At 37.2% G+C, this 26,019-nt stretch overlaps 3 protein-coding genes and 1 long non-coding RNA gene across 4 annotated transcripts in view; all 4 read right to left on the bottom strand.

Moving 5' to 3' along the window:
* LOC309719407 overlaps positions 1 to 19,958 on the bottom strand; it is a 52,596-nt gene extending 32,638 nt beyond the window's left edge. Inside the window, exon 1 of the long non-coding RNA XR_014280236.1 lies at positions 17,479 to 19,958. This is a non-coding gene — a long non-coding RNA (uncharacterized lncRNA). The remainder of the gene's footprint in view (positions 1 to 17,478) is intronic.
* On the bottom strand, positions 3,152 to 4,942 carry LOC309719404 (nuclear factor 7, brain-like). Its single transcript, XM_082555518.1, has one exon. The coding sequence runs from the start codon at positions 4,801 to 4,803 to the stop codon at positions 3,388 to 3,390; it is 1,416 nt and encodes a 471-aa protein (XP_082411644.1). The 5' UTR covers positions 4,804 to 4,942; the 3' UTR covers positions 3,152 to 3,387.
* LOC309719406 (nuclear factor 7, ovary-like) lies at positions 11,262 to 13,466 on the bottom strand. The gene has a single exon (XM_082555520.1). It carries the CDS (start codon positions 13,447 to 13,449, stop codon positions 12,031 to 12,033), a length of 1,419 nt encoding a protein of 472 aa, XP_082411646.1. The 5' UTR covers positions 13,450 to 13,466; the 3' UTR covers positions 11,262 to 12,030.
* Positions 19,959 to 24,097: 4,139 nt separating the features above from the next.
* Positions 24,098 to 25,884, bottom strand: LOC309719005 (nuclear factor 7, brain-like). Its single transcript, XM_082554724.1, has one exon. It carries the CDS (start codon positions 25,729 to 25,731, stop codon positions 24,310 to 24,312), a length of 1,422 nt encoding a protein of 473 aa, XP_082410850.1. The 5' UTR covers positions 25,732 to 25,884; the 3' UTR covers positions 24,098 to 24,309.
* Positions 25,885 to 26,019: the final 135 nt, after the last annotated feature.

Raw genomic sequence — 26,019 nt, 5'->3', positions numbered from 1 at the left:
AGCAAACCTGAACTTTTACATAAGGCAGGATTGAAAGTGGTTTTGGAGAGCTCATTCACAAACTATGATGTTATAGTGATGATTCCCACAATTTCAGCTGCAGCCTCCTCTTGTCTGAAGCTTCTGCCTCCTGCTCTCCACTCTCTTGTTAAAAGACAATAAGAAGACATACACGACAGAAATAGTGAGCCAGAAACCAACAGATTACTCACATGATAGCCTCAGACTCCTCAGTGTTTCAGTGTGTCTGACCACCTAAAAAGCAGGTGTCCAAAAGCAGTGTTGCCTCACAGCAAGAAGGCCCCAAGTTCATCTCCATCACCTGGGCCTTTCTGTGTGGACTTGTCATGTTTGTGTGGGTTCTCTCCGGCCTTTTTTCCACCTCCACTTGATATCTACAATATGTTATTTGTCTTTACCAGATGGCGCAGCTAGGCTGTCGTTCAGATACGATATTATTTGTGTGAGTAGTTGCCCTCAAAACAAAAACAAAAAAGGAAAACAAGTAAAACATTTTGACAACTCATGTTTTACTTTATCTTAATATAGCAAAAAAAAAAATGAGACCAAGAATGTGAAGTGTATCTTACGTATTGAAGAACAATGCAATCAGTAGAGGTTGGCAGATCGATCCAAGTATTGATAGTATCGATACCAACTCCGGTATTGCTATGGGATCAAGTCTACCATGATAGGATTGATGCTTTGTTTCTATCCCCACATATTTGTATTAAATTCATGCATTTTTTGGAGATTAAAATTATACCTCAAACATGCAGTCTGAGGTATAATTGTTACATGCCACGACAAGTGGCACTGTTATTCCTCTGTTTCTCTTGTCTTTCAAGTGTAAGGCCTGTATCTATTGGCCCATTTAAAGTTAATTGGTATGTGTCTATTGGCTGATCTGTGCACAGTAGGTCAATCACTTGCCAGGGATCATTACAAAAGGGCAGCTGCCCAGCTGGTTGGACCTGCTTCTGACTCTCTCTGTGTGTGATCTTAAAGCGTAAATCTCAACTTAAAGCTCACAAAACTATTTCAACACAGCAAACAGCTAAAACAGGAAATAACAGCAGGTGAATGGATTTAAACACAAAGTGTGGATCTTTCATCCGATGTCACGTACGTGGACATGCTGTCAGGAGCTGAAAGCCGACACCTCACAGATTCTGCAGCTGCAAGTTTCGTCACTCTCAGACCAAAATTCACTGAACCAGCAGCAAAAGAAGATCAAAACTACATTTCACATTTAAAAAATTGTTATGAATTTCCCTCTTACTTTAGCTGTTTTTCTCCCACCAGGATAAAAATCACACTTTTTGTAGAGCAGTGTCTCCAGTGTCTCCTGTAGAGCAGCGTGAAACTGTCATAGTTTCACGCTCTGACGGACACCTCCCTGCGTTCGGAGAGAAATCCTGCTCACGCGAGTAAATTGACTTTTAACAGCCCAAACGAGGACGGGGTCCTAATGTGAGTTACTCTGTGGCAGCGACAGAAATGCTGTTTTAAACTGTATTTGTTTACAATTTGAAAAATAAAGTTTGCTGAATTCATTGTTAACAGTTATTGTTTGTGTGCAGCGGTGGAAATACAGACAACTGTCACTGGATTATTTAATGTTGAAGAAATCCTTAAACCAGAGGATTCTAGTTCTGAAGCCTCTGCACTACAGTGACACCAGAGAGCAGAGACATTTTAACCAGTGGAGTTTTGGCCAGATTCTTTCCCTGCAGGAGAGCTTTGTGGGTGTTGGTCGAGGCCTGTACTGCCCTCTCTCCCCCTCTGAATGTGTGGTGGTTGCAGATGACACACAAGAATCAAACTTACAGACACTACAGCGACCACATCAGCAGCATCAGTTTGATTTGATCCTAAAGAGACAATTTTCTTTATCGCAGCAGGATTCTGGATTTGAGCTGATCAGACTGACACTGACCTGAGGTGAAAGCGTGATTAGACATTTTATTTGTTTATTTAAAATATTTACAGATGAACTTGGCTCAGTCTTAGTGTTCTGTTTATCTGTTAAGTGAAGTCATTTCTAACATTTAATGATTTACATTTAAAAATGGGATAAGTGTAAATGTTTACAGTGTAAACATTTTTACTAGAGAACAAAATCTGAACTTTGTCTCCATCTTGTGCGTAAATATAATATACAAATAAAACATCACTATTATAAAGCTGCACCTTCATCTGAAATCTCTGCAGCTTTGTTCATTCAAACTATTTTCTGAGTTTGTAAACATACAGATTAGCTGTGAGAATGTAAAGTTTATCAATGATCACATTTGATTTCTGTCTGGAGTTAAATGTGAATGTTGGTCTGAAAAAAAGATTTAAAATGTAGCTGCTTAAAATAAATTCTTGATTTTATAAAATCTGCTGATTGTTTCAATAAAACAGCTTCAGCACAACAAGAATATTTACAAACTAATAGAAGCAAATAATATTTTATTCTAAGGAGTCAGTTAAATGTAAACACAACAATCAAAGTGAGTTTCCATGTTAAATGAATCTGAACTAATGACTGTGTCTGAAAAGCTGATTTACTGTCAAACACAACAACAACAGAATCACTGAATTTATTTATTTCACTTCACAGAAACATTTTGTGATCTCAATAATCAAAGAGAGCAGTTAAAGAATAACATTGAAGTACAAATCAAAGGTAGGTGATTCATTGAAACACTGAGACTGAGAGTGAAGTTTGAAAATCAAATTAAAACTTAATTATGAAACATGAGAAGATCCAGAAATCTTTCAAACTGTGAGAGATGTCAGCTTCTGATTAAGGTTAAAAACAACACAAGAAATAACATTTTTAATGAAATCAATCAAGTGTAGTTACACTGATGAGACAGTGTCACAACTTAGAAGTCATTTCTTTGAATTTGGAAAACTTTAAATAAGACGTGTTACTTTCAAATGTTATTTAACTGAAAACAAGATGCTGATAATCAGGACATTTAAATCTTGTAGTTGTAAAGTTGACTCTTGCTGATGTTTAATCATGAATCCTTCTTTTAAGAAGTGTCACAGTTTGCTGTTCACACTCAACAACTTTGAAAAGCAAAGAAATCATCATTCAGATTTTAAAACTATCAAAAATATTTACATGAACAACATGAGAAATATTCTGAAAATATTAATTTAAAAGAAACAAGAAAAAAATGTAAAAGTTTCTTACAGAAACTCGAGTGGGTCACAAGATTTTCACATGAAAAAGTTGCTTTGGTTTCATTGAATTGCTAATAGTTCCACTAGAACAACAAAATGAAATAAAACCTGATAATGAAGTTAGACAGTGTGATTAATAATTTCCCTAAAATTAACCCTGTTGCTGTACTGAAAAAACAGTTAAAATAAAGAATCACTTTACAATCAAATCTCAGTCTGACAGATTTTGATTTCAGAGGTTTTGGCGTCTCCTGCATTTCCAATACTGAAATATGGGAAGAGTTTCTCAGTGAAAGTGTCTCTGTAAGTGTAGATGTGAGTCATGTCTTCAGGGTCATAGAAGGACACCTCCCTCCTGTCATAGTCCAGCTGGACTCCGATCTTCTGGAGACTCTTCTTCACTCTCACAGTCTGACCAGCACCATTAGTGTATTTTCCACTGCGATGCATTAAACACCAGATTCCACATGTTGGTGAAGCAGAACGCTCTCCCTTCCTGTCAACTGACTCTTTAACTAAACCCACATTCCAGCCAGGATGGTCTCCCACCTCCACCTCCCAGCTGTGTTTCCCTGAGCTGAAGCCCTCAGAGCCAAAAACAGTGGCACTATAAGTGTTTCTCTCTGGATTATCAGGAAGCTTCTGATTTGTGTCTCCATTCCTCACACTGGTCAGATCATCAGACAGATAGAGCCAGCAGTATGCAGTGTTTGGGTCCAGAATGACAGGACTGAAGTGGACCTTCTCCTTCATCTTCTCCCACACTCTGAAGGACAGGTTGCCCAGGTGTTTGGCCACATCTATCAGTGCTCCTGAGACCAGCTGTGGATCTGACACTGAGCTCTGGGCTCTGGCTCTGCTCTGAGTGTCTTTATAACTGCTGAGGAATGGCACGCTGTGTTTCTGCAGCTCTTCTTCAACAGCAGAGATGCTGTCTGACAGAGAGGAGATCTGCTCCTCAATCATCTTCATCTCTCTGCTGATAGTCCTCCCCTTCTGCTCCTCTTCCTCCCTCAGAGCTGCCAGTCTGGACTCCTCTTCCTCTTTCAGGAACTGCTGGAGCTTGTTGAACTCTGCTCTGATCTGCCTCTCTGTGGACAACAGCTGCTTCTTCATGTGTTCCCTCACTTCATTGTATGTTTCCTCCACTTGTTTGTATTTGTTCCTCTTGTCCTGCAGAGACTTTAAGTCAGATTTCAGCTGCTCCTTCAGGTCACTGACTGCTTCTTCTACAGGAACCACTTTGTGACTCTGGTGGAGAGAAAAGTCACACACAGGACACACAGCTCTCTGCTCGTCCACACAGAACAGTTTAGGCACTTCCTCATGTTTACTGCACACCACTGTTAATTTCTTCTCTCCTTTTTCTGTCTCAGATGATCCAGATTTCTTTCTTCCAGAAAATGAATCAGCAAGTTCTTTCAGTGTAAAGTTCACAAGATAAAAATCTTTTGAAGATTTTCTTTTACAAATGGGACAGTTTTTGTTTTTAGTTTGTTCCCAGAATTTCTGCAGGCAGCTTGAACAGAAGCTGTGGTTGCAGCTCAGAGACACAGGATCTCTGAAAGTCTCTGAACACACATGGCAGCTCAGGAAATTTTCAAAAAGTTTCTCAGCCATTTGATCTTCAAGTATTTTTAACTCACCAAATTAGTGTCTCTTGAACTTTCTGATTAAAATCCTCCAAACGTGTGTTTTTCAGCAGAGATCTGACTCCCTGTAATGGCGTCTCAGCTCAGTTCAGAAGTGTCTGAATTTACTTTCATTTTCATGGATCACGTGTTAAACTGAAACACGCAGATAACATTTATGTCAGTCAGAGGGCGCTGTCTGTGTCATTCAGATAGTTTTCAGTTTGCGCTCCTTAAAATGACACTGAAGCAAAAATGTAGAAAATCCTGACTTCTCCATTTAAAAAAAAAAAAAAAAAAAAGGAAGCTAACCAGATGAAAAAAATGACACAAAGAAGGTGAAGCTGTGGTGTTTCAGAAGTTCATCACAGGGTTTAGATTGTCAACCTGTCAGACCTCTGCTGTCATACTCAAAACAAAGAAAAATTCTTGACCCTCATGAACATGAAGAAATAATTTAGAATAAAATGCAGCTGAAATATATAAAATCAAAAGTTTATTTTCTCAAATAATACATCATTAAAATATATTTGTTACAAACTAAATGTGTACCAGTGAATACATTTATACATTAATAACCACCAAACACAATATCTGCTTTTACTACCTGCGCTGTGACCTCAAACCTGCATAAGATTTTAGACCTGCAGACTCCAACTTTCAAGTTTGTCATGAACTGAAATGTGATGAGATGGTGATGTCACCAAAATAATAAATAGAAAATAAAGTGAAGATTCACAGTGGACACTGAGAAACCAGAAATGCTGATAATGAAAAAATAAACAAACTGATATAAACTTGTTGATATGACATTAAACTGTGACAACACAGAAGAATTCAGTCACATCACAAATCAGATTCTGGTCAAAGTCATGTTTAAGGTACTACTGCCTTGAAGTTGTCAATCACATCCACTTTTTTATGAAACAGAACACCATAGAGCTTTTATAAATGCATTAAATGAATCCATGACAGGACAACAAATACTTTAGTTATTCCAGAAGTTGTGACATTACTGTGTTAAAGCAGCCAATTTCACGTACAGGGTTTCTCTAATGGTGTGAGATCTAGCAGGTGTCTAGTCACAAATTATATTAAAAGGTATTTTGATCATTCACTTAAAGAAGCAGCAGAGCTCTTAAGACTTTTCTGTGACTGATGAAGTCAGACAGAGTTTGTGTGAGAAACCAGAGTTAGGCTGTTGTTGTTAGGCTGCACAATAAATGCACAAAGTCACATATAACAGTGTTAGGCCAATGATGATATTTTAATATTCTTCATATAAATGAATGTATGAAACAGTGCATTAGTTTATGATTCATAAAAACATATTCAAAACCACAATTGTTTAATTAATGGAGAGATCACTAAAGTGCAGCAATAAATACTTGATTAAATAGGCCGATGCTAGTACTGGTTACCTTGTGTAGTGGGGTGTACGTAAACTGTGTAATTTGAATTAGCATTAGGAGACTTATACGGTAATTTTTTACAGAAGCTTAATCTGCTGATGATGCAGCCCATGTGGAGCAGGGAAATTATTTTACTGCTATTGTTAAATAATTATCATCATCACCATTGCATTAATAATATAATCTGTAGTTTATATTGCATTCAGAGGTTTAAACAGTGTGTGTCTTTCAGAAAGATTAAGTTGCAGGCTGACAGGAAGTTGCAGAGTTTGCAGAAGTGAAAGTTATTTTGAGCAGCAGGCCAGACGAGGCCATTTGAAGTACTAGGTTATTCAAATTGATCATTGCTTTAACAATGTAACAGATAGCTTTAAGAAGGCCTTAAGATGTTATGCATACAGTTATTATGTTAACCTTGTATTTCAGGTGCAGTTATAACTATTTTATACACAATGCATATCTGTGCTTATTAAAGAGTTGGAGCTCGGTCAATTAATTGGAGGTTGTAAGCTTTGTTCGGCGTGATGTCCGGACAATCTATTGTGTAAGTGACTTGGAGCTATAGAAGGTTAAAACTGCGTACATGCTTACAAAACACTTATATCAGGTCATTTTTATATTAAACTTTTAGTAGAGGTTCTTGGTTAAAACATTTATTTAGTAGAAGACATACACATAGTCTCAGTGAGCCTCTGTCCTGGTGAAAGGTCAGAAGTGCAACAGGTGAATTGAGAAAGAGCATTTGAGGACGAGACACAGACAGTTAGTAGGTGAAGAGGTGACATAGAGGCTGAGTGAGGTCAACACACACACACTTTTAGTTAGATTTATTTAGAGGAGAGGTTAGTCATGTCTGGCTGTAACTGCAAAATTGTCTCGGTAAAAGAGGAACCGTTCCTTGTTGTCTCGGCAAGAAAGAGGAACAAGACAAGAACTGAAAGGTAGACAGGAAGTGCCAGCCATGAAAATAGAAGACGATGTTCTTTTGAACTGTGTTAAAAGTCATTGTGGTGTTGATTTGACGTATGTATATATCCTGTCTGTGACGCATGAAGGGGCGTCAGTAATTCAAACCCTGATGGTATAAAATAATTGTTTGTGCTTTTAGTAAGTTGAAGACCAATTCCTGTTCTTCCCACACGTGTGTATTCATTAAAATCATTGTTTGACCAAGAGCTTCTGGACCATGGTGGTTTGTACTCTCCTTCCTCAATTTTTGAACCTTAACACCCATCAGCTTTGATGTTGAGGATTTAAGTATTTGGGAGTGCTGCTAGACTCAAAATTACCCTTTAAAAAAACACGTTTAAAAAGTAGTGAGAACTGTAAATGTTAATCTACAGAACTTTAGACATATCCGCACATCGGAAAAAGCAGTGATTACATTCCTGCACTCTATGTTACTGGCTCATATTGAATACTGTGTTACAAGTTGGTCCTTTACCAGTCTTGTTGCTATTGGGCCAATCGAAGTATGCTACAAAAGAGCATTGAAAATATTAGACAAAAAACTTTTGTCATACAACCATTGTCAAATTTTAGATAAATACAAGTTTCTAAATTTGACTAATTTCAAATTATTTAAAGTGTAACATAAACAGTGAAGCTGGAGGATGAACGTTAAATTTTTTCCACTTGATAAAAGTTAATGTGAGGGTTCCCGATGGTTTGGGACAAATGCAATCACATGGCAGGATGCTGTAAACGGACCGAACTTCAGTCAGGAGAACAACTGAGATAATCCATCCACAATACGAGGTTGGACATTAATATACTGCAACATCATGGGAATAGAGCAGCTGTGAGAAATTTCAACATTAATGAATCGATGGTACGGAAGTGGAGGAAGCAAGAAGAATGAGTTGAGTAAAGTTTGATGTGACTGCTTTGTTTCGCTTGGTGCACCTTACGTATGAAAACAGACCTGTTCATCGACAGTGCGCCTTATAATCTGAAAAATATGGTACATAAAATTTGTATGTAATGTATTTGTAATTAATTTTAACATGTTTATCATGATGAAGACAATCTGTGACAGGTGACCGTAATAATTATAGTCTGAGATTTAACAAAAAAATATGAGGGTTAGTTTGTGTCTTTTGGAAACGTATTACACAGGAAGTAGAAGCAGGATCAAGGATGAGTTAACAGCAAATGGCAGTGACAGCTCTCTGCAGACTGTAGTTTATATGACTCACTTTAAAGTTTGCCTGTTGTAATTATGAAATTAACTATCAAAATATAGCTGCCAAGCTAACAAAATCAAATGAGAAGCATCATGCACCACTTCATGTACTGACAAATTCTGCAAATAGAAATGCATGATGTTGCTCATTTCTTAATCGGGTTTATGAGAACGTGTCAATGAACTCATGAAGAATCTTAATGTAACAGTGACTTGTGTCTAAATGAATAACATCACTTCATACGTTGAGCAAACCTGAACTTTTACATAAGGCAGGATTGAAAGTGGTTTTGGAGAGCTCATTCACAAACTATGATGTTATAGTGATGATTCCCACAATTTCAGCTGCAGCCTCCTCTTGTCTGAAGCTTCTGCCTCCTGCTCTCCACTCTCTTGTTAAAAGACAATAAAAAGACATACACGACAGAAATAGTGAGCCAGAAACCAACAGATTACTCACATGATAGCCTCAGACTCCCCAGTGTTTCAGTGTGTCTGACCACCTAAAAAGCAGGTGTCCAAAAGCAGTGTTGCCTCACAGCAAGAAGGCCCCAAGTTCATCTCCATCACCTGGGCCTTTCTGTGTGGACTTTTCATGTTTGTGTGGGTTCTCTCCGGCCTTTTTTCCACCTCTACTTGATATCTACAATATGTTATTTGTCTTCACCAGATGGCGCTGCTAGGCTGTCGTTCAGATACTCATATTATTTGTGTGAGTAGATGCCCTCAAAACAAAAACAAAAAAGGAAAACATTTTGACAACTCATGTTTTACTTTATCTTAATATAGCAAAAAAAAAAATGAGACCAAGAATGTGAAGTGTATCTTACGTATTGAAGAACAATGCAATCAGTAGAGGTGGGCAGATCGATCCAAGTATTGATAGTATCGATACCAACTCTGGTATTGCTATGGGATCAAGTCTACCATGATAGGATTGATGCTTTGTTTCTATCCCCACATATTTGTATTAAATTCATACATTTTTTGGAGATTAAAATTATACCTCAAACATGCAGTCTGAGGTATAATTGTTACATGCCACGACAAGTGGCACTGTTATTCCTCTGTTTCTCTTGTCTTTCAAGTGTAAGGCCTGTATCTATTGGCCCATTTAAAGTTAATTGGTATGTGTCTATTGGCTGATCTGTGCACAGTAGGTCAATCACTTGCCAGGGATCATTACAAAAGGGCAGCTGCCCAGCTGGTTGGACCTGCTTCTGACTCTCTCTGTGTTTCTGCGTGTGATCTTAAGGTGTAAATCTCAACTTAAAGCTCACAAAACTATTTCAACACAGCAAACAGCTAAAACAGGAAATAACAGCAGGTGAATGGATTTAAACACAAAGTGTGGATCTTTCATCCGATGTCACGTACGTGGACATGCTGTCAGGAGCTGAAAGCCGACACCTCACAGATTCTGAGGCTGCAGGTTTCGTCACTCTAAGACCAAAATTCACTGAACCAGCAGCAAAAGAAGATCAAAACTACATGTCGCATTTAAAAAATTGTTATGAATTTCCCTCTTACTTTAGCTGTTTTGCTCCCACCAGGATAAAAATCACACTTTTTGTAGAGCAGTGTCTCCTTTACATGCACTGTGACAGTTTCACGCTCTGGCGGGCAGCTCCCTGCGTTCGGAGAGAAATCCTGCTCACGCGAGTAAATTGACTTTTAACAGCCCAAACGAGGACGGGGTCCTAATGTGAGTTACTCTGTGGCAGCGACAGAAATGCTGTTTTAAACTGTGTTTGTTTACAATTTGAAAAATAAAGTTTGCTGAATTCATTGTTAACAGTTATTGTTTGTGTGCAGCGGTGGAAATACAGACAACTGTCACTGGATTATTTAATGTTGAAGAAATCTTTAAACCAGAGGATTCTAGTTCTGAAGCCTCTGCACTACAGTGACACCAGAGAGCAGAGACATTTTAATCAGTGGAGTTTTGGCCAGATTCTTTCCCCGCAGGAGAGCTTTGTGGGTGTTGGTCGAGGCCTGTACTGCCCTCTCTCCACCTCTGAATGTGTGGTGGTTGCAGATGACACACAAGACTCAAACTTACAGACACTACAGCGACCACATCAGCAGCAGCAGTTTGATTTGATCCTAAAGAGACAATTTGCTTTATCGCAGCAGGATTCTGGATTTGAGCTGATCAGACTGACACTGACCTGAGGTGAAAGTGTGATTAGACATTTTATTTGTTTATTTAAAATGTTTACAGATGAACTTGGCTCAGTCTTAGTGTTCTGTTTATCTGTTAAGTGAAGTCATTTCTAACATTTAATGATTTACATTTAAAAATGGGATAAGTGTAAATGTTTACAGTGTAAACATTTTTACTAGAGAACAAAATATGAACTTTGTCTCCATCTTGTGCGTAAATATAATATACAAATAAAACATCACTATTATAAAGCTGCACCTTCATCTGAAATCTCTGCAGCTTTGTTCATTCAAACTATTTTCTGAGTTTGTAAACATACAGATTAGCTGTGAGAATGTAAAGTTTATCAATGATCACATTTGATTTCTGTCTGGGGTTAAATGTGAATATTGGTCTGAAAAAAAGATTTAAAATGTAGCTGCTTAAAATAAATTCTTGATTTGATAAAATCTGCTGATTGTTTCAATAAAACAGCTTCAGCACAACAAGAATATTTACAAACTAATAGAAGCAAATAATATTTTATTCTAAGGAGTCAGTTAAATGTAAACACAACAATCAAAGTGAGTTTCCAAGTTAAATGAATCTGAACTAATGACTGTGTCTGAAAAGCTGATTTACTGTCAAACACAACAACAACAGAATCACTGAATTTATTTATTTCACTTCACAGAAACATTTTGTGATCTCAATAATCAAAGAGAGCAGTTAAAGAATAACATTGAAGTACAAATCAAAGGTAGGTGATTCATTGAAACACTGAGACTGAGAGTGAAGTTTGAAAATCAAATTAAAACTTAATTATGAAACATGAGAAGATCCAGAAATCTTTCAAACTGTGAGAGATGTCAGCTTCTGATTAAGGTTAAAAACAACACAAGAAAGAACATTTTTAATGAAATCAATCAAGTGTAGTTACACTGATGAGACAGCGTCACAACTTAGAAGTCATTTCTTTGAATTTGGAAAACTTTAAAGAAGACGTGTTACTTTCAAATGTTATTTAACTGAAAACAAGATGCTGATAATCAGGACATTTAAATCTTGTAGTTGTAAAGTTGACTCTTGCTGATGTTTAATCATGAATCCTTCTTTTAAGAAGTGTCACAGTTTGCTGTTCACACTCAACAACTTTGAAAAGCAAAGAAATCATCATTCAGATTTTAAAACTATCAAAAATATTTACATGAACAACATGAGAAATATTCTGAAAATATTAATTTAAAAGAAACAAGAAAAAAATGTAAAAGTTTCTTACAGAAACTCGAGTGGGTCACAAGATTTTCACATGAAAAAGTTGCTTTGGTTTCACTGAATTGCTAATAGTTCCACTAGAACAACAAAATGAAATAAAACCTGATAATGAAGTTAGACAGTGTGATTAATAATTAACCTAAAATTAACCCTGCTGCTGTACTGAAAAAACAGTTAAAATAAAGAATCACTTTACAATCAAATCTCAGTCTGACAGATTTTGATATCAGAGGTTTTGGCGTCTCCTGCCTTTCCAATATCAAAAAATGGGAAGAGTTTCTCAGTGAAAGTGTCTCTGTGAGTGCAGATGTGAGTCATGTCTTCAGGGTGATAGAAGGACACCTCCCCCCTGTCATAGTCCAGCTGGACTCTGATCCTCTGGAGACTCTTCTTCACTGTCACAGTCTGACCAACACCATTAGTGTATTTTCCACTTTTATGCCATAAACACCAGATTCCATATTTTGGTGAAACAAAACACTCTCCCTTCCTGTCAACTGACTCTTTAACTAAACCCACAATCCAGACAGGATGGTCTCCCACCTCCACCTCCCAGCTGTGTTTCCCTGAGCTGAAGCCCTCAGAGCCAAAAACAGTGACACCATAAGTGTTTCTCTCTGGATTATCAGGAAGCTTCTGCCATGTGTCTCCATTCCTCACACTGGTCAGATCATCAGACAGATAGAGACAGCAGTGTGCAGTGTTTGGGTCCAGAATGACAGGACTGAAGTGGACCTTCTCCTTCATCTTCTCCCACACTCTGAAGGACAGGTTGCCCAGGTGTTTGGCCACATCTATCAGTGCTCCTGAGACCAGCTGTGGATCTGACACTGAGCTCTGGGCTCTGGCTCTGCTCTGAGTGTCTTTATAACTGCTGAGGAATGGCACGCTGTGTTTCTGCAGCTCTTCTTCAACAGCACAGATGCTGTCTGACAGAGAGGAGATCTGCTCCTCAATCATCTTCATCTCTCTGCTGATAGTCCTCCCCTTCTGCTCCTCTTCCTCCCTCAGAGCTGCCAGTCTGGACTCCTCTTCCTCTTTCAGGAACTGCTGGAGCTTGTTGAACTCTGCTCTGATCTGCCTCTCTGTGGACAACAGCTGCTTCTTGGAGTGTTGAATCACTTCATTGTATGTTTCCTCCACTTGTTTGTATTTGTTCCTCTTGTCCTGCAGAGACTTTAAGTCAGATTTCAGCTGCTCCTTCAGGTCACTGACTGCTTCTTCTACAGGAACCACTTTGTGACTCTGGTGGAGAGAAAACTCACACACGGTGCACACAGCTCTCTGCTCGTCCACACAGAACAGTTTAGGCTCTTCCTCATGTTTACTGCACACCACTGTTAATTTCTTCTCTCTCTTTTCTGTCTCAGATGATCCAGATTTCTGTCTCCCAGCAACTGAATCAGCAAGTTCTTTCAGTGAAAAGTTCACAATTAGAAATTCCTTTGAAGATTTTCTTTTACAAATGGGACAGTTTTTGTTTTTAGTTTGTTCCCAGAATTTCTGCAGGCAGCTTGAACAGAAGCTGTGGTTACAGCTCAGAGACACAGGATCTCTGAAAGTCTCTGAACACACATGGCAGCTCAGGAAATTTTCAAGAAGAGCTCTCTCAGCCATTTGATCTTTAAGTATTTTTAACTCACCAAATTAGTGTCTCTTGAAGTTTCTGATTAAAATCCTCCAAACGTGTGTTTTTCAGCAGAGATCTGACTCCCTGTAATGGCGTCTCAGCTCAGTTCAAAAGTGTCGGAATTTACTTTCATTTTCATGAATCACGATCACGTGTTAAACTGAAACACGCACATAACACTTGTGTCCATCAGAGGGCGCTGTCAGAGTCATTCAGATAGTTTTCAGTTTGTGCTCCTTAAAACGACACAAAAGTGAAAAATTTAGAAAATTTTGACTTCTCCTTTAAAAAAAAACCGAAACCTAAATAGAACATAAAAATGACACAAAGAAGGTGAAGCTGTGGTGTTTCAGAAGTTCAAGTAGGAAAAGTCAGCATGTTCTCAGAGTTTTTATCTGCAGTTTGAACTAAAGTTGTCGTTGCAACCAAAGACATAAATTTGGATTCATCACAAGGTTTAGTTTGTCAACCTGCCAGACCTCTGCTCTCACACTCAAAACAAAGAAAAATTCTTGACCCTCATGAACATGAGGGTATAATTCTGAGTAAAATGCAGCTGAAATACATGAAGTCAAAAGTTTATTTTTTCAAATAATACATCATTAAAATATGCTTGTTATAAAATAAATGTATACCAGTGAAGTTAATTTCCTTTGACCAGATTAAATCAAAGATTACTTTATTACTGTAAACTGACTACATCCTGTAAGTAGTTCGAGTTCAGGGACACAGGATCTCTGAATGTCTCTGAACACGTTACAGTTCAGGAAAGTTTCTACACTCATCAAATGTCACATCTTTACAGCTTGAACCTTACAGTCCTTCAGAAAGCAAAGTTCTTTTAGAGAATTCACCTGTTGTAATGGTGTTCTAGTTAATTAATAACCACCAAACACGATATCTGCTTTTACTACCTGGTCTGTGGCCTCAAACCTGCGTAAGAGTTTAGACCTTTAGACTCCAACTTTCAAGTTTGTCATGAACTGAAATGTGATGAGCTGACCAGTGTTAGAGATGTCACCGAAATTATAATGAAAAATAAAGAGAAAAATCACAGCGAACAGACCAGAAATGCTAATAATCAAAAAATAAAACTGATATAAACTGTTGATATGACATAATATGACATTGAACTGTGACAACACAGAAGAATTTACAGTCACATGTCACAAATCAGATTCTGGTCAAAGTCATGTTTAAGGTCCTACTGCCTCGAAGTTGTTAATCACATCCACTTTCTTGAAAAATAATTAAAAAGACAAAAAACAACAACAACATTATAGAGCTCTTATAAATACATTAAATGAAGCCAATGAAAGAAAAAATACAAAGAGTGAAGTGTTCAATAAATCAATACATAATATGACACAATAAGGATCTTATGTCTAAACTGAGTACAGGGATTGTGGTGTGAGGTGTAGATTTTCTGTATCTTTGTGTCAGTGAAGCTGAAACAGTTGTTGAAGGAAGTGTTTATCTGCAGGTCCAGTAGGAGATGCAGAGGATGGTTTGGGTCCATTATCCACAGCAGCAGTCATCAGGATGGAGGGATCCAATCAGGTTGTATAAACCGAATTAATAAAATATTCAGTTTTCTTTTTTTACAATCCTAAACTCATTACTTTCACCAAACGTGGAGCAACGTGTGTAGGGTATACCGATTATTGGCCATGATTGTAGCATAACTATCCACACAAAACACAGGCTTTATTCAGACCATGACATGTGAATTAAGACAATAACTATGGTGTTATACTTGGTTAGAGTTGTAGGGACTCCCAAAAACTTCCTTGAGGTGACCGTTTTTGTGATTTGACACTATATAAAAAATGAATTGAACTTTTGTGTGGTTTTGACCTTTTTGTAGAGCAGTGTCTGCTTTACACGCGCTCTGACAGTTTCACGCTCTCGCAGGTAGCTCTCTGTGCTCGGAGAGACATCCTGCTCACGGGAGTAAATTTATTTTTATTTCTCTACAGGAACTTTGTGTTAAAGGGTCAACGCACCAAAAAGGGTTTTGATAAGATTTGATTGCTCGTGCAAGAGAGAAACTAGTCAGGATGATTAATAATGAGCACAAGTTAAATGAGCTTATAACACTAAATTAGCTTTATTAGTCCTGCACAGAACAGACTGATCTTGAATTCTCTTAAAGTCTCTTAAAGAAGTAAATTATGAAACTGAAGATTTCTGATTCTTAAATAAAAAACTAAATCTTAAAGAAACAACCTAGCTGTGGGGTTTAGAACAAATGTAAGGATAAGTGTGAGCTACTTAACATCAACTGATCATGTTGATGTTTTTCTGTTTTATTAAAGATGGCTGCTTTTCATTTGAAACGTTTCTGGCTCTGGTCTCTTCACTGTGCTTTGCTCCATCACTCCTCAGAACCTAGAACTAGTCCAGTAGCTTATATATCTATTTTACAGCGACATCAGTGCTACAACTGGTTCAAGAAAACAGTGTCAGCACAACAGGAGTATTTAAAAACCATCAGAATCAAATGTTCTTTTCTTCTAAGGAATCAATTAAATGTAAAAACAACAATAAAAGTAGAAACTTCTGTGATGAATGTATTTGAACTAGGGCTGTCTAAATTAACTCATTAATGCAGATTAATCCATCATCATGATTAATCTGATTAACATTTTTAACGCAGTTAACCCATCTGAAGAGCAGAATGACTCAAAATCCCTGGAATGTCTCTGTCAACACATTTCGGGCAGTTTGTCCAAGTAGAATCAAATGAGCAGTTGATCTGGTGACGGGCAGCTGAACCAACCAACTCAATATGCAAGATGACAAACAGCACATTGGCCCTCTCAATGGGAAATCTGAGTATAAAAACAACAAGACTGAACAGTCGAGCAACATAAAGTATTATGCGCTTTGTGCAGGAAAGAATTGTTTTCACCAAAGCACTTCCAGCTCAAAATATCACATTAACGCGAAGCATACGTTAGTCGGGGATGCTGCTAGCACTTTGTCGCCCAGCTTGCAACAAACCACTCACGAAGCATCGGGACTCAGTGAACCTACCTTGGACAATTTGACTGACACAATTGCCAAGTGGATTGCAACAAATTGCAGACCTATTAATATCGCCTATTAAGGACAGGCACAAGGACCATGACAAAAAATGAATGATATTTAATTGTGATTAATCAAAATTAATCCACAGCAATCCTGTGATTAATCTGATTACAAATTTTAATCATTTGACATCACTAGTTTGAATTAAATAAAACTACATGCTTGGTTAAATGTCTGAAAGAGGATTTTCAGGAAAAACAAACAATAAAATCACTGCAGGTGCTGATGAGTAAAATATTAATCAACCATAGACAATATGTTTGCTAACAAGAAGAAAGTTTAAAAAACAACCAAATGTTTACGATAAAGCTTTGCCACTGTAACTTTTCCCTCATAAGAAAATGTTGACTTTATAATGAAATCTCAGTCTGACTTGATATCACAGGTTTTTGCATGTCTGCAGGGTAAAAAAAGATTCACTTGGTAAAAAGAATAAATGAAGTTTTACTGACTTTTAGTTAATCACTCATCTTTCTCTGATAATTATAGTAACTCAACATTTCTTAATAACTCCTGACAAATTATTTATTTAGACCCACTGTTTATGGAAATACAAGAAAAAGATGTTTTATTTGTCTATTTAAAATATTTACAGATGAACTCGGATCAGTCTTAATGCTCTTTTTTACCTGGTAAGTCATTCCTAACATTTAACGATTTACATTTAAAAATGTAAGAAAGTGGAAATAAAATGTTTAAACATTTTTCCGTAAATGAAAATACAAACTTTGTGTCCATGTTGTGAGTAAAAATAATATACGAATAAAACACCAATATAAGTTGGAGTCACGTGTTGAGCTGAAAGACGAACACATTATTTGTATGAAAGTTTCATTAAGAAATGTATGTATTATATGAACTTTGTCTCCATCTTGTGTGTAAATATAATATACAAATAAAACATCACTATTATAAAGCTGCACCTTCATCTGAAATCTCTGCAGCTTTGTTCATACAAACTATTTTCTGAGTTTGGATGCAGTCATTTGGATGGAGGAATCCAATCAGGTTGGTGACTCAGCAATGATGAATTGTGTCATCAAGCACCACTCCCTGTTAAAAAATATTAACATACAATTACTGTTTTTTAGATAAATGCACCTGTGCAGTAACTGCTAGGAAATTAAAGACAAACATATTTATAGGAAACAACTGTAATGCTTTGAAGAGCTTAACACACGAGAAGTTAAAGGAACTGAAAATGTGTTGAAAGAAAAGGCAGAGTGTTTGGAGAACACGTGAAACAAGATTCAGCTGGACAGAAGTTTATTAAAGAGAAATGGGTTCTCCTCCAAGTTTTGTTCAGTAGATTTCACTTACAGATTCTCTCTAGTGATGTGAAGTCTAGCAGGTGTCTGCTCACAAAACTCATTTAACAAATATTTTGATCATTCATTTAAAGAAACAGCAGTGCACTGAAGACAGTACTGTTACCAATAGAGTCAGTGTAAACAGATAAGTGCCGAGATAATGCTACAATGCACTGACTAACATGTCTAAGAAACCACAGTATCAATGTTAGGTTGCACAGTAAATGCACAGAGTCACATATAACTGTGTTAGGCCATTGATAATAATTTCATATTCATCATATAAATGAATTTATGAAACACTGCACTAATTTAGGATTAATAAAAAACATTCAAAAACATGTTTTTTTATTATTCTGGAGAGATTACTGCATTACAAGAATGTGTACTCGATTAGTCTTTTCACTAGGCTGATGCTAGTACACTCTTAGAAAGGATGTGTTAAAAATGAAACAAAGAAATATGTTATTGCAGTAGTAACAATCTTTTTTTGTGAATTTTAACATAGCATGTAAAAAAAATGTGTAAAAATCTTAACAGTTATTTTCAGAATCCAACCAACAACAGGACAGTTCTTCGTAGTTATATTTTTCAGCAGGAGATCTCACACTTTGCAGTGGAATTTAAAATCAGATTTCAGCTGCTCCTTCAGGTCATGACTGCTTCTACAGGAACCACTTTGTGACTCTGGTGGAGAGAAAACTCACACACAGGACACACAGAAAAGTTTAGGCACTTCCTGTTGAATTGTCTATTTTTCGTAGTTGTATTTTTCAGCAGGAGATCTCACACCTTGCAGTGGAATTTAAAGTCTGTTTGACAGTGTGGAAATGTTTTCATTCATGACTGTTAAAAGCAAGTCAACCAGCAGATGGTGTTGTCGTAATATAGTCTTAGAAGATCTTGGCAGTTTTGTTTCCATACAGAAAGAAAATGAAAGAAGAAAATTATATGTTGAGCTCTCAGGATTTGCTTTTACTTAAATAAAGTATAAACATGACAGAAAGAAGGAGAAATCTGAGTTGTTTTAGTCTGCTGAGGAGGATTTCAACTGACAGATACTAAACCAGTTTTACAACATTTTTGTTTTTCAGCAACTGCCACAGGAAACACTTTCCCAGCATGACCTTAACAACAACATCAACATGCATAAAAAATAAAGAAATCTTTTTACATTTTTGATCAAATCCAAATCAAGACTGAACCAAAAGAGAAAGTGTAAAATGCTAAAAAAAAAAAAAAAAAAAAAAGAGCAGTCATGTTTTAATCAAGATGATTTAAAAGTCAGAAACAGACATATTGTTACAAAATGCCTATCCCAGCTGTCATATCGAGACAGTCTAGTCTGCCCCAGGGCCAACACAAGGAGACAGACGACCGTTTTCACCCACATTCACACCCACGGGCAATTTGAAAATCATCAGTTAACTGTTGGAGTAGTTGGTGGAAACCCAGGCAAACAGAAAGTCAGTTTGTGGATTCGAACTCAGGACTTTCTTGCTTCTTGCCACCACGCTACCATATTCAGACACAGTACAAGGTTTTAATGAATGTATCTGCAATATTTTCTGAAACTATAGTCTTGATTTTTTTGTTTTACTTGTGAACTAAGGTTACTGAAGCAAATCATATTACATATGAAAATGTGAAACTAAATTGTGTTATAATACTGTTTGTCAAGTTCCTGGGTACCACCATCTCCCAGGAGGTGAAGTGGGAGACCAAGATCTTAAAAAGACCCAGCAAAGGATGTACTTCCTGAGACAAGTGGGGAAGTACAGTCTTCTACATGAGCTGCTGATCCAGTTCTACACTGCAGTCATTGAGTCTGTCCTGTACTCTTCCATCACAGTCTGGTATGGTGCAGCCACTAAGCAGGAGAGGAGCAGACTGCAGCGGACTGTACGGGCAGCTGAAAAGATCATCGGCGCCCCCTGCCCTCCACCCAGGACCTGCACCTCTCAAGAACCAGGAAACACGCAGGGAAAATCATCACAGACCCCTCACACCCTGGACACAGACTTTTTGACCTGCTGCCCTCTTGTAGACGGTACAGAAGCCTGCAGACCAGGACCACCCGACACAGTAACATGTTCTTTCCCCTCACCATCTCCCTCCTAAGTCTCACACTGCTTCACACTGCTAGACTGCAATAGATGTGTGTGTGTATTGAGTCATTTACATATTATTGTGATCCGGTAGAGACACCATCTACCGGAAACAAATTCCTTGTATGTGTTTGAGCATATACTTGTTCAATAAACGCAATTCTGATTCTGATTCTGTTGAGAAAATATCAACTTTGTCTCCATCTTGTGGTTTTTGCAGGAACAAAACTGTTCACAGTTTCGTCCACATGATCAGGTTTTATTGCAGTACATCCGGAGTCAGTGTTTGGTGAAATTATAAGTAGTGTGCATGAAGGTTGTGCTGTCCATTGGCAGGATGAGATCATTATTAAGCAACAACATTTTTTCTGAACATTAAAGAGAAATCTCAGTTTCAGATTTAATTTTTTAATTTTTGGAATTTTGGAATCACCTCACAACATGCTGGGAAAGGCCTAGCAGGGTAGACAATGTTATTAAAGGAAAACAGAAAATCACCAATTCAGATCCACTGTCCCCTGCATAAATCAAGTCATACTCCCTCCCAGTGTTTCATAGTGCCTGGGACGTCATGGGCCAGATTGTAGCAAAGCCACTCCAGACAGAAGAATAACCAAGTTGAGCACAAGTGGATAAATAGGTGAAAACTACCTGTAGCCATTTCCTTTGACTGTGCTGGGTTCCTCATGTAGTTTGAAGTGACCAACAAAATGTTGGACTTATTATTAGTTGTTTTAGATATTGTAATGTTTTATTGTTTCTGTACTGATATATTGTTTTACTTAGTGATTCATAGTTTTATTCTCTGAAATGTTTTGATTCTATTGGCATGCTGGGAATTCACTCACTTTGTCTGGTGATAGAATTTGTTTACATGTTTGTTTAGTGGGGTTGGTTGGCTTCCTGCAGTTGTCAGATATGTCTTCTCATGTTTTTCCCATTTTTCATACAGTTTTAGTAATGTTTTTAATAAATAGCCAGTTACAGCACTTAATCTTACTGTTTTGGCTTCTTATTGAAGCCTCTGTGTCATTTACCCTGGTCTTACTGTTTTTATTTATTTATCCTATTTTCTATTCCTTTCAAATGTGTCTGCTAGTGGATCTCTGTGACACCGGATGAGGCAAACAGAAACCTCTAAGTTGCTCTAATAAGTTTTGTTTGTCATGTACTGTGTGCAGTAGGCAGGAATGGTGGAACAAAAGGTGAACTTCTCCTGTCAAATACTAAAGTTGTTCCATAAACTACTCGTGTTTTATGCTTGTCTCTGTGCAGTGTGGACCACAACAACACAAAATCACCTAAATTGATTTTTGTTTCACGTTACAGAGGCAACATGCTGAACAGTTCTGTGATCAATATTCTAACATGTTAGCTAAAAATAAAATTTATAGTTATAATAACTTTTGATTCATTGAAACACTGAAACTCAGAGTGAAGTGTAAAAAATAAAATTAAAGCCTTATTATAAAACATCAGAAGATCAAACTATCAGAGATGGCTGCCTGCTGCTAGTGGGGCAGAATTTGTTTTTAGCTTCTTCCCTGAATCTTCACAGGCAGCTTAAACAGAAGCTATGATGGCATCTCAGAGACACAGGATCTCCGAAAGTCTCACAACAACATACATGGCAGCATGTCAGGAAAATTAGTTTTGCAGTCCTGTTTAGGCGTTAAATGTTTTTAAAGAAATATTATAAAATCTGACCTTCAGCTGACATCTCTGCAGCTTTGTTCATACAAACTATTTTCAGCTGTCGGTGTGTAAATATTTCTGTAGGATACGTCTGAATTTTATTTTTACTCTTAAACAACATATGTTAGAGTTTATAAACATACAGGTGTGAGAATGTAAACTTTAGCAACATTTGCATTTGATTTCTGTGAGGATCAGACCAAAGTGAGAATCAGTGACTCCATCAAAGCAAACTGCACAAGTCTTCTCTGATATGCAGTTTAAGAGAGCTGAGGTTACATGTGAATGTTTGTATTTACAAACCAACAGAAGTAAATGATCATTTATTCTAAAGAGTCAGTAAATGTTTACACAACAATCAAAGTGAAGTTTCATGTTAAATAAATCTGAACCAATGACTGAATGTGTCTGAAAGCTGATTTACAGTCAAACACAACAACAACAGAATCAATGAATTTGATTGATTTCACTTCACAGAGACATTTAGTGATTTTCAATAATCAACTGAAACGGCTGAAATGAAGATGCTGCTGAAGTAAATATATTGTAATTTTATCTGTTTAAACATTTTTAACCTGCTGATGAGACAGTTTCAGAACTTAGAAGTCATTTCTTTGAATTTGGAAAACTGTAAAGTAGACATGTTACTATAAAATGTTATTTAACTGAAAACAAGATGCTGATATTCAGGATAATTTAGATCTTGTAGTTTTAAAGTTGACTCTTGCTGATGTGACACAAGTTTAATCATTAATCCTTCTTTAAAGAAGTGTCACAGTTTACTGTTCATACTCAACAACTTTGAAAAGCAAAGAAATCATCATTTAGATTTTAAAATTAATAAAATATTTACATAAACAACATGAGAAATATTGTGAAAATATTAATTTAGAAGAAACAAGAATATTAAAAGCAAAAATTTCTTACACAAACTCGAGTGGGTCAGATTTTCACATGAAAAAGTTCCTTTGGTTTCATTGAATTGCTAATAGTTCCATTTAATAAATAAAATAAAATAAACTCATAATGAAGTTAGTTTGATTAATAATTTCCCTAAAATTAACCCTGTTGCTGTACTGAAAAAACAGTTAAAATAAAGAATCACTTTACAATCAAATCTCAGTCTGACAGATTTTGATATCAGAGGTTTTGGCGTCTCCTGCCTTTCCAATATTAAAATATGGGAAGAGTTTCTCAGTGAAAGTGTCTCTGTGAGTGTAGATGTGAGTCATGTCTTCAGGGTGATAGAAGGACACCTCCCCCCTGTCATAGTCCAGCTGGACTCTGATCCTCTGGAGACTCTTCTATTACAAACTATTTTCAGCTCTGTCGGTGTGTAAATATTTCTGTAGGATACGTCTGAATTTTATTTTTACTCTTAAACAACATATGTTAGAGTTTATAAACATACAGGTGTGAGAATGTAAACTTTATCAACATTTGCATTTGATTTCTGCCTTGTAATGTTTCACACTGAGGATCAGACCATAGCGAGGATCAGTTACTCCATCAAAACAAACTACACAAGTCTTCTCTGATATGCAGTTTATGAGAGCTGAGGTTAAATGTGAATGCAGGTCTGAAAATAAAAATAAAAACTTTCAATATAACAGCTTCAGCACAACAAGTATATTTACAAACCAACAGAAGCAAATAATCTTTTATTCTAAGGAGTCAGTAAATGTGAAACGAACAATGAAAGTGAGTTTCCATGTTAAATAAATCTGAACTGATGACTGAATGTGTGTGAAAAGCTGATTTTCAGTCAAACACAACAACAACAGAATCACCAAATTTGATCTATTTCACTTTCATAGAAACATTTTGTGATTCTCAAAAATCAAAGAACCCAGTTAAAGAATAACATTGAAATAAAAATCAAAGGTAGGATTTATTTTCATTTACTGAAACATTGAGACTGAGAGTGAAGTTTAAAAATCAAATTTAAAAGCTGATTATAAAACATCAGAAGATCCAAAAATCTTCCAAACTGCGAGAAGCATCTGTTGCTGATTGAAGTTAAAAATGACACAAGAAAGAACATTTTTAATCCAATCGATCAAGCGTAGTTACACTGATGAGACAGATTCAGAACTTAGAAGTCATTTCTTTGAATTAGGAAAACTTTAAAGTAGACATGTTACTTTAAAATGTTATTTAACTAAAAACAAGATGCAGCTAATCAGGATAATTAAGATGTTGTAGTTGTAAAGTTGGTACTTGCTGATGTTTTATAATTTAAAGTTCTTTCAAGAAGTGTCACAGTTCCCTGCTCATACTCAACAACTTTGAAAAGCAAAGAAATCATCATTCAGATTTTAAAACTCTTAAAAATATTTATAAGAACAACGTGAGAAATATTCTCAAAATATTAATTTAAAAGAAACAAGAAAAAAATGTAAAAGTTTCTTACAGAAACTTGAGTGGGTCCCAAATTTTTTACATGAAAAAGTTGCTTTGGTTTCACTGAATTGCTAATAGTTCCATTAAATCAACAAAATGAAATAAAACCTGATAATGAAGTTAGACAGTGTGATTAATAATTTCCCTAAAGTTAAGCTGCTGCTGGACTGAAGAAACAAACAAAAAACAAGCAAAAAAACCCAACCCCACACAGTTGGAATAAAGACTCGCTTTACAATCAAATCTCAGTTTGACAGATTTTGATATCAGAGGTTTTGGCGTCTCCTGCCTTTCCAACACTGAAATATGGGAAGAGTTTCTCAGTGAAAGTGTCTCTGTGAGTGTAGATATGAGTCATGTCTTCAGGGTCATAGAAGGACACCTCCCCCCTGTCATAGTCCAGCTGGACTCTGATCCTCTGGAGACTCTTCTTCACTGTCACAGTCTGACCAGCACCATTAGTGTATTCTCCACTGCGATGCAATAAACACCAGATTCCATATTTTGGTGAAGGAAAACGCTCTCCCTTTCTGTCAACTGATTCTTTAACTAAACCCACATTCCAGCGTGGATGGTCTCCCACCTCCACCTCCCAGCTGTGTTTCCCTGAGCTGAAACCCTCAGAGCCAAAGATATTGCCATACTCTTTGTTTCTCTCTGGATTATCAGGAAACTGGTGCCATGTGTCTCCACGTCTCACACTGGTCAGATCATCAGACAGATAGAGACGGGGGTGTGCAGTGTTTGGGTCCAGAATGACAGGACTGAAGTGGACCTTCTCCTTCATCTTCTCCCACACTCTGAAGGACAGGTTGCCCAGGTGTTTGGCCACATCTATCAGTGCTCCTGAGACCAGCTGTGGATCTGACACTGAGCTCTGGGCTCTGGCTCTGCTCTGAGTGTCTTTATAACTGCTGAGGAATGGCACGCTGTGTTTCTGCAGCTCTTCTTCAACAGCAGAGATGCTGTCTGACAGAGAGGAGATCTGCTCCTCAATCATCTTCATCTCTCTGCTGATAGTCCTCCCCTTCTGCTCCTCTTCCTCCCTCAGAGCTGCCAGTCTGGACTCCTCTTCCTCTTTCAGGAACTGCTGGAGCTTGTTGAACTCTGCTCTGATCTGCCTCTTTGTGGACAACAGCTGCTTCTTCATGTGTTCACTCATTTCATTGTATGTTTCCTCCACTTGTTTGTATTTGTTCCTCTTGTCCTGCAGAGACTTTAAGTCAGATTTCAGCTGCTCCTTCAGGTCACTGACTGCTTCTTCTACAGGAACCACTTTGTGACTCTGGTGGAGAGAAAAGTCACACACAGGACACACAGCTCTCTGCTCGTCCACACAGAACAGTTTAGGCTCTTCCTCATGTTTACTGCACACCACTGTTAATTTCTTCTCTCCCTTTTCTGTTTCAGATGATCCAGATTTCTTTCTTCCAGAAACTGAATCAGCAAGTTCTTTCAGTGTAAAGTTCACAAATGGACGATCCTTTGAAGATTTTCTTTTACAAATGGGACAGTTTTTGTTTTTAGTTTGTTCCCAGAATTTCTGCAGGCAGCTTGAACAGAAGCTGTGGCTGCAGCTCAGAGACACAGGATCTCTGAAAGTCTCTGAACACACATGGCAGCTCAGGAAATTTTCAAAAAGTCTAAGTTTCTCAGCCATTTGATCTTTGAGTATTTCTAACTCACCAAATTAGTGTCTCTCGAACTTTCTGATTAAAATCCTCCAAACGTGTGTTTTTCAGCAGAGATCTGACTCCCTGTAATGGCGTCTCAGCTCAGTTCAAAAGTGTCGGAATTTACTTTCATTTTCATGAATCACGTGTTAAACTGAAACACGCACATAACACTTGTGTCCATCAGAGGGCGCTGTCTGTGTCATTCAGATAGTTTTCAGTTTGTGCTCCTTAAAACGACACCAAAGTGAAAAATTTAGAAAATTTTGACTTCT

Source organism: Aulonocara stuartgranti, assembly GCF_965226115.1.
Source record: "Aulonocara stuartgranti genome assembly, chromosome: 12".
Taxonomy (NCBI): Eukaryota; Metazoa; Chordata; class Actinopteri; order Cichliformes; family Cichlidae; genus Aulonocara; species Aulonocara stuartgranti.
The sequence above is the reverse complement of the archived record's forward strand: the minus strand, read 5'-3'. Positions and strand labels throughout refer to the sequence as shown.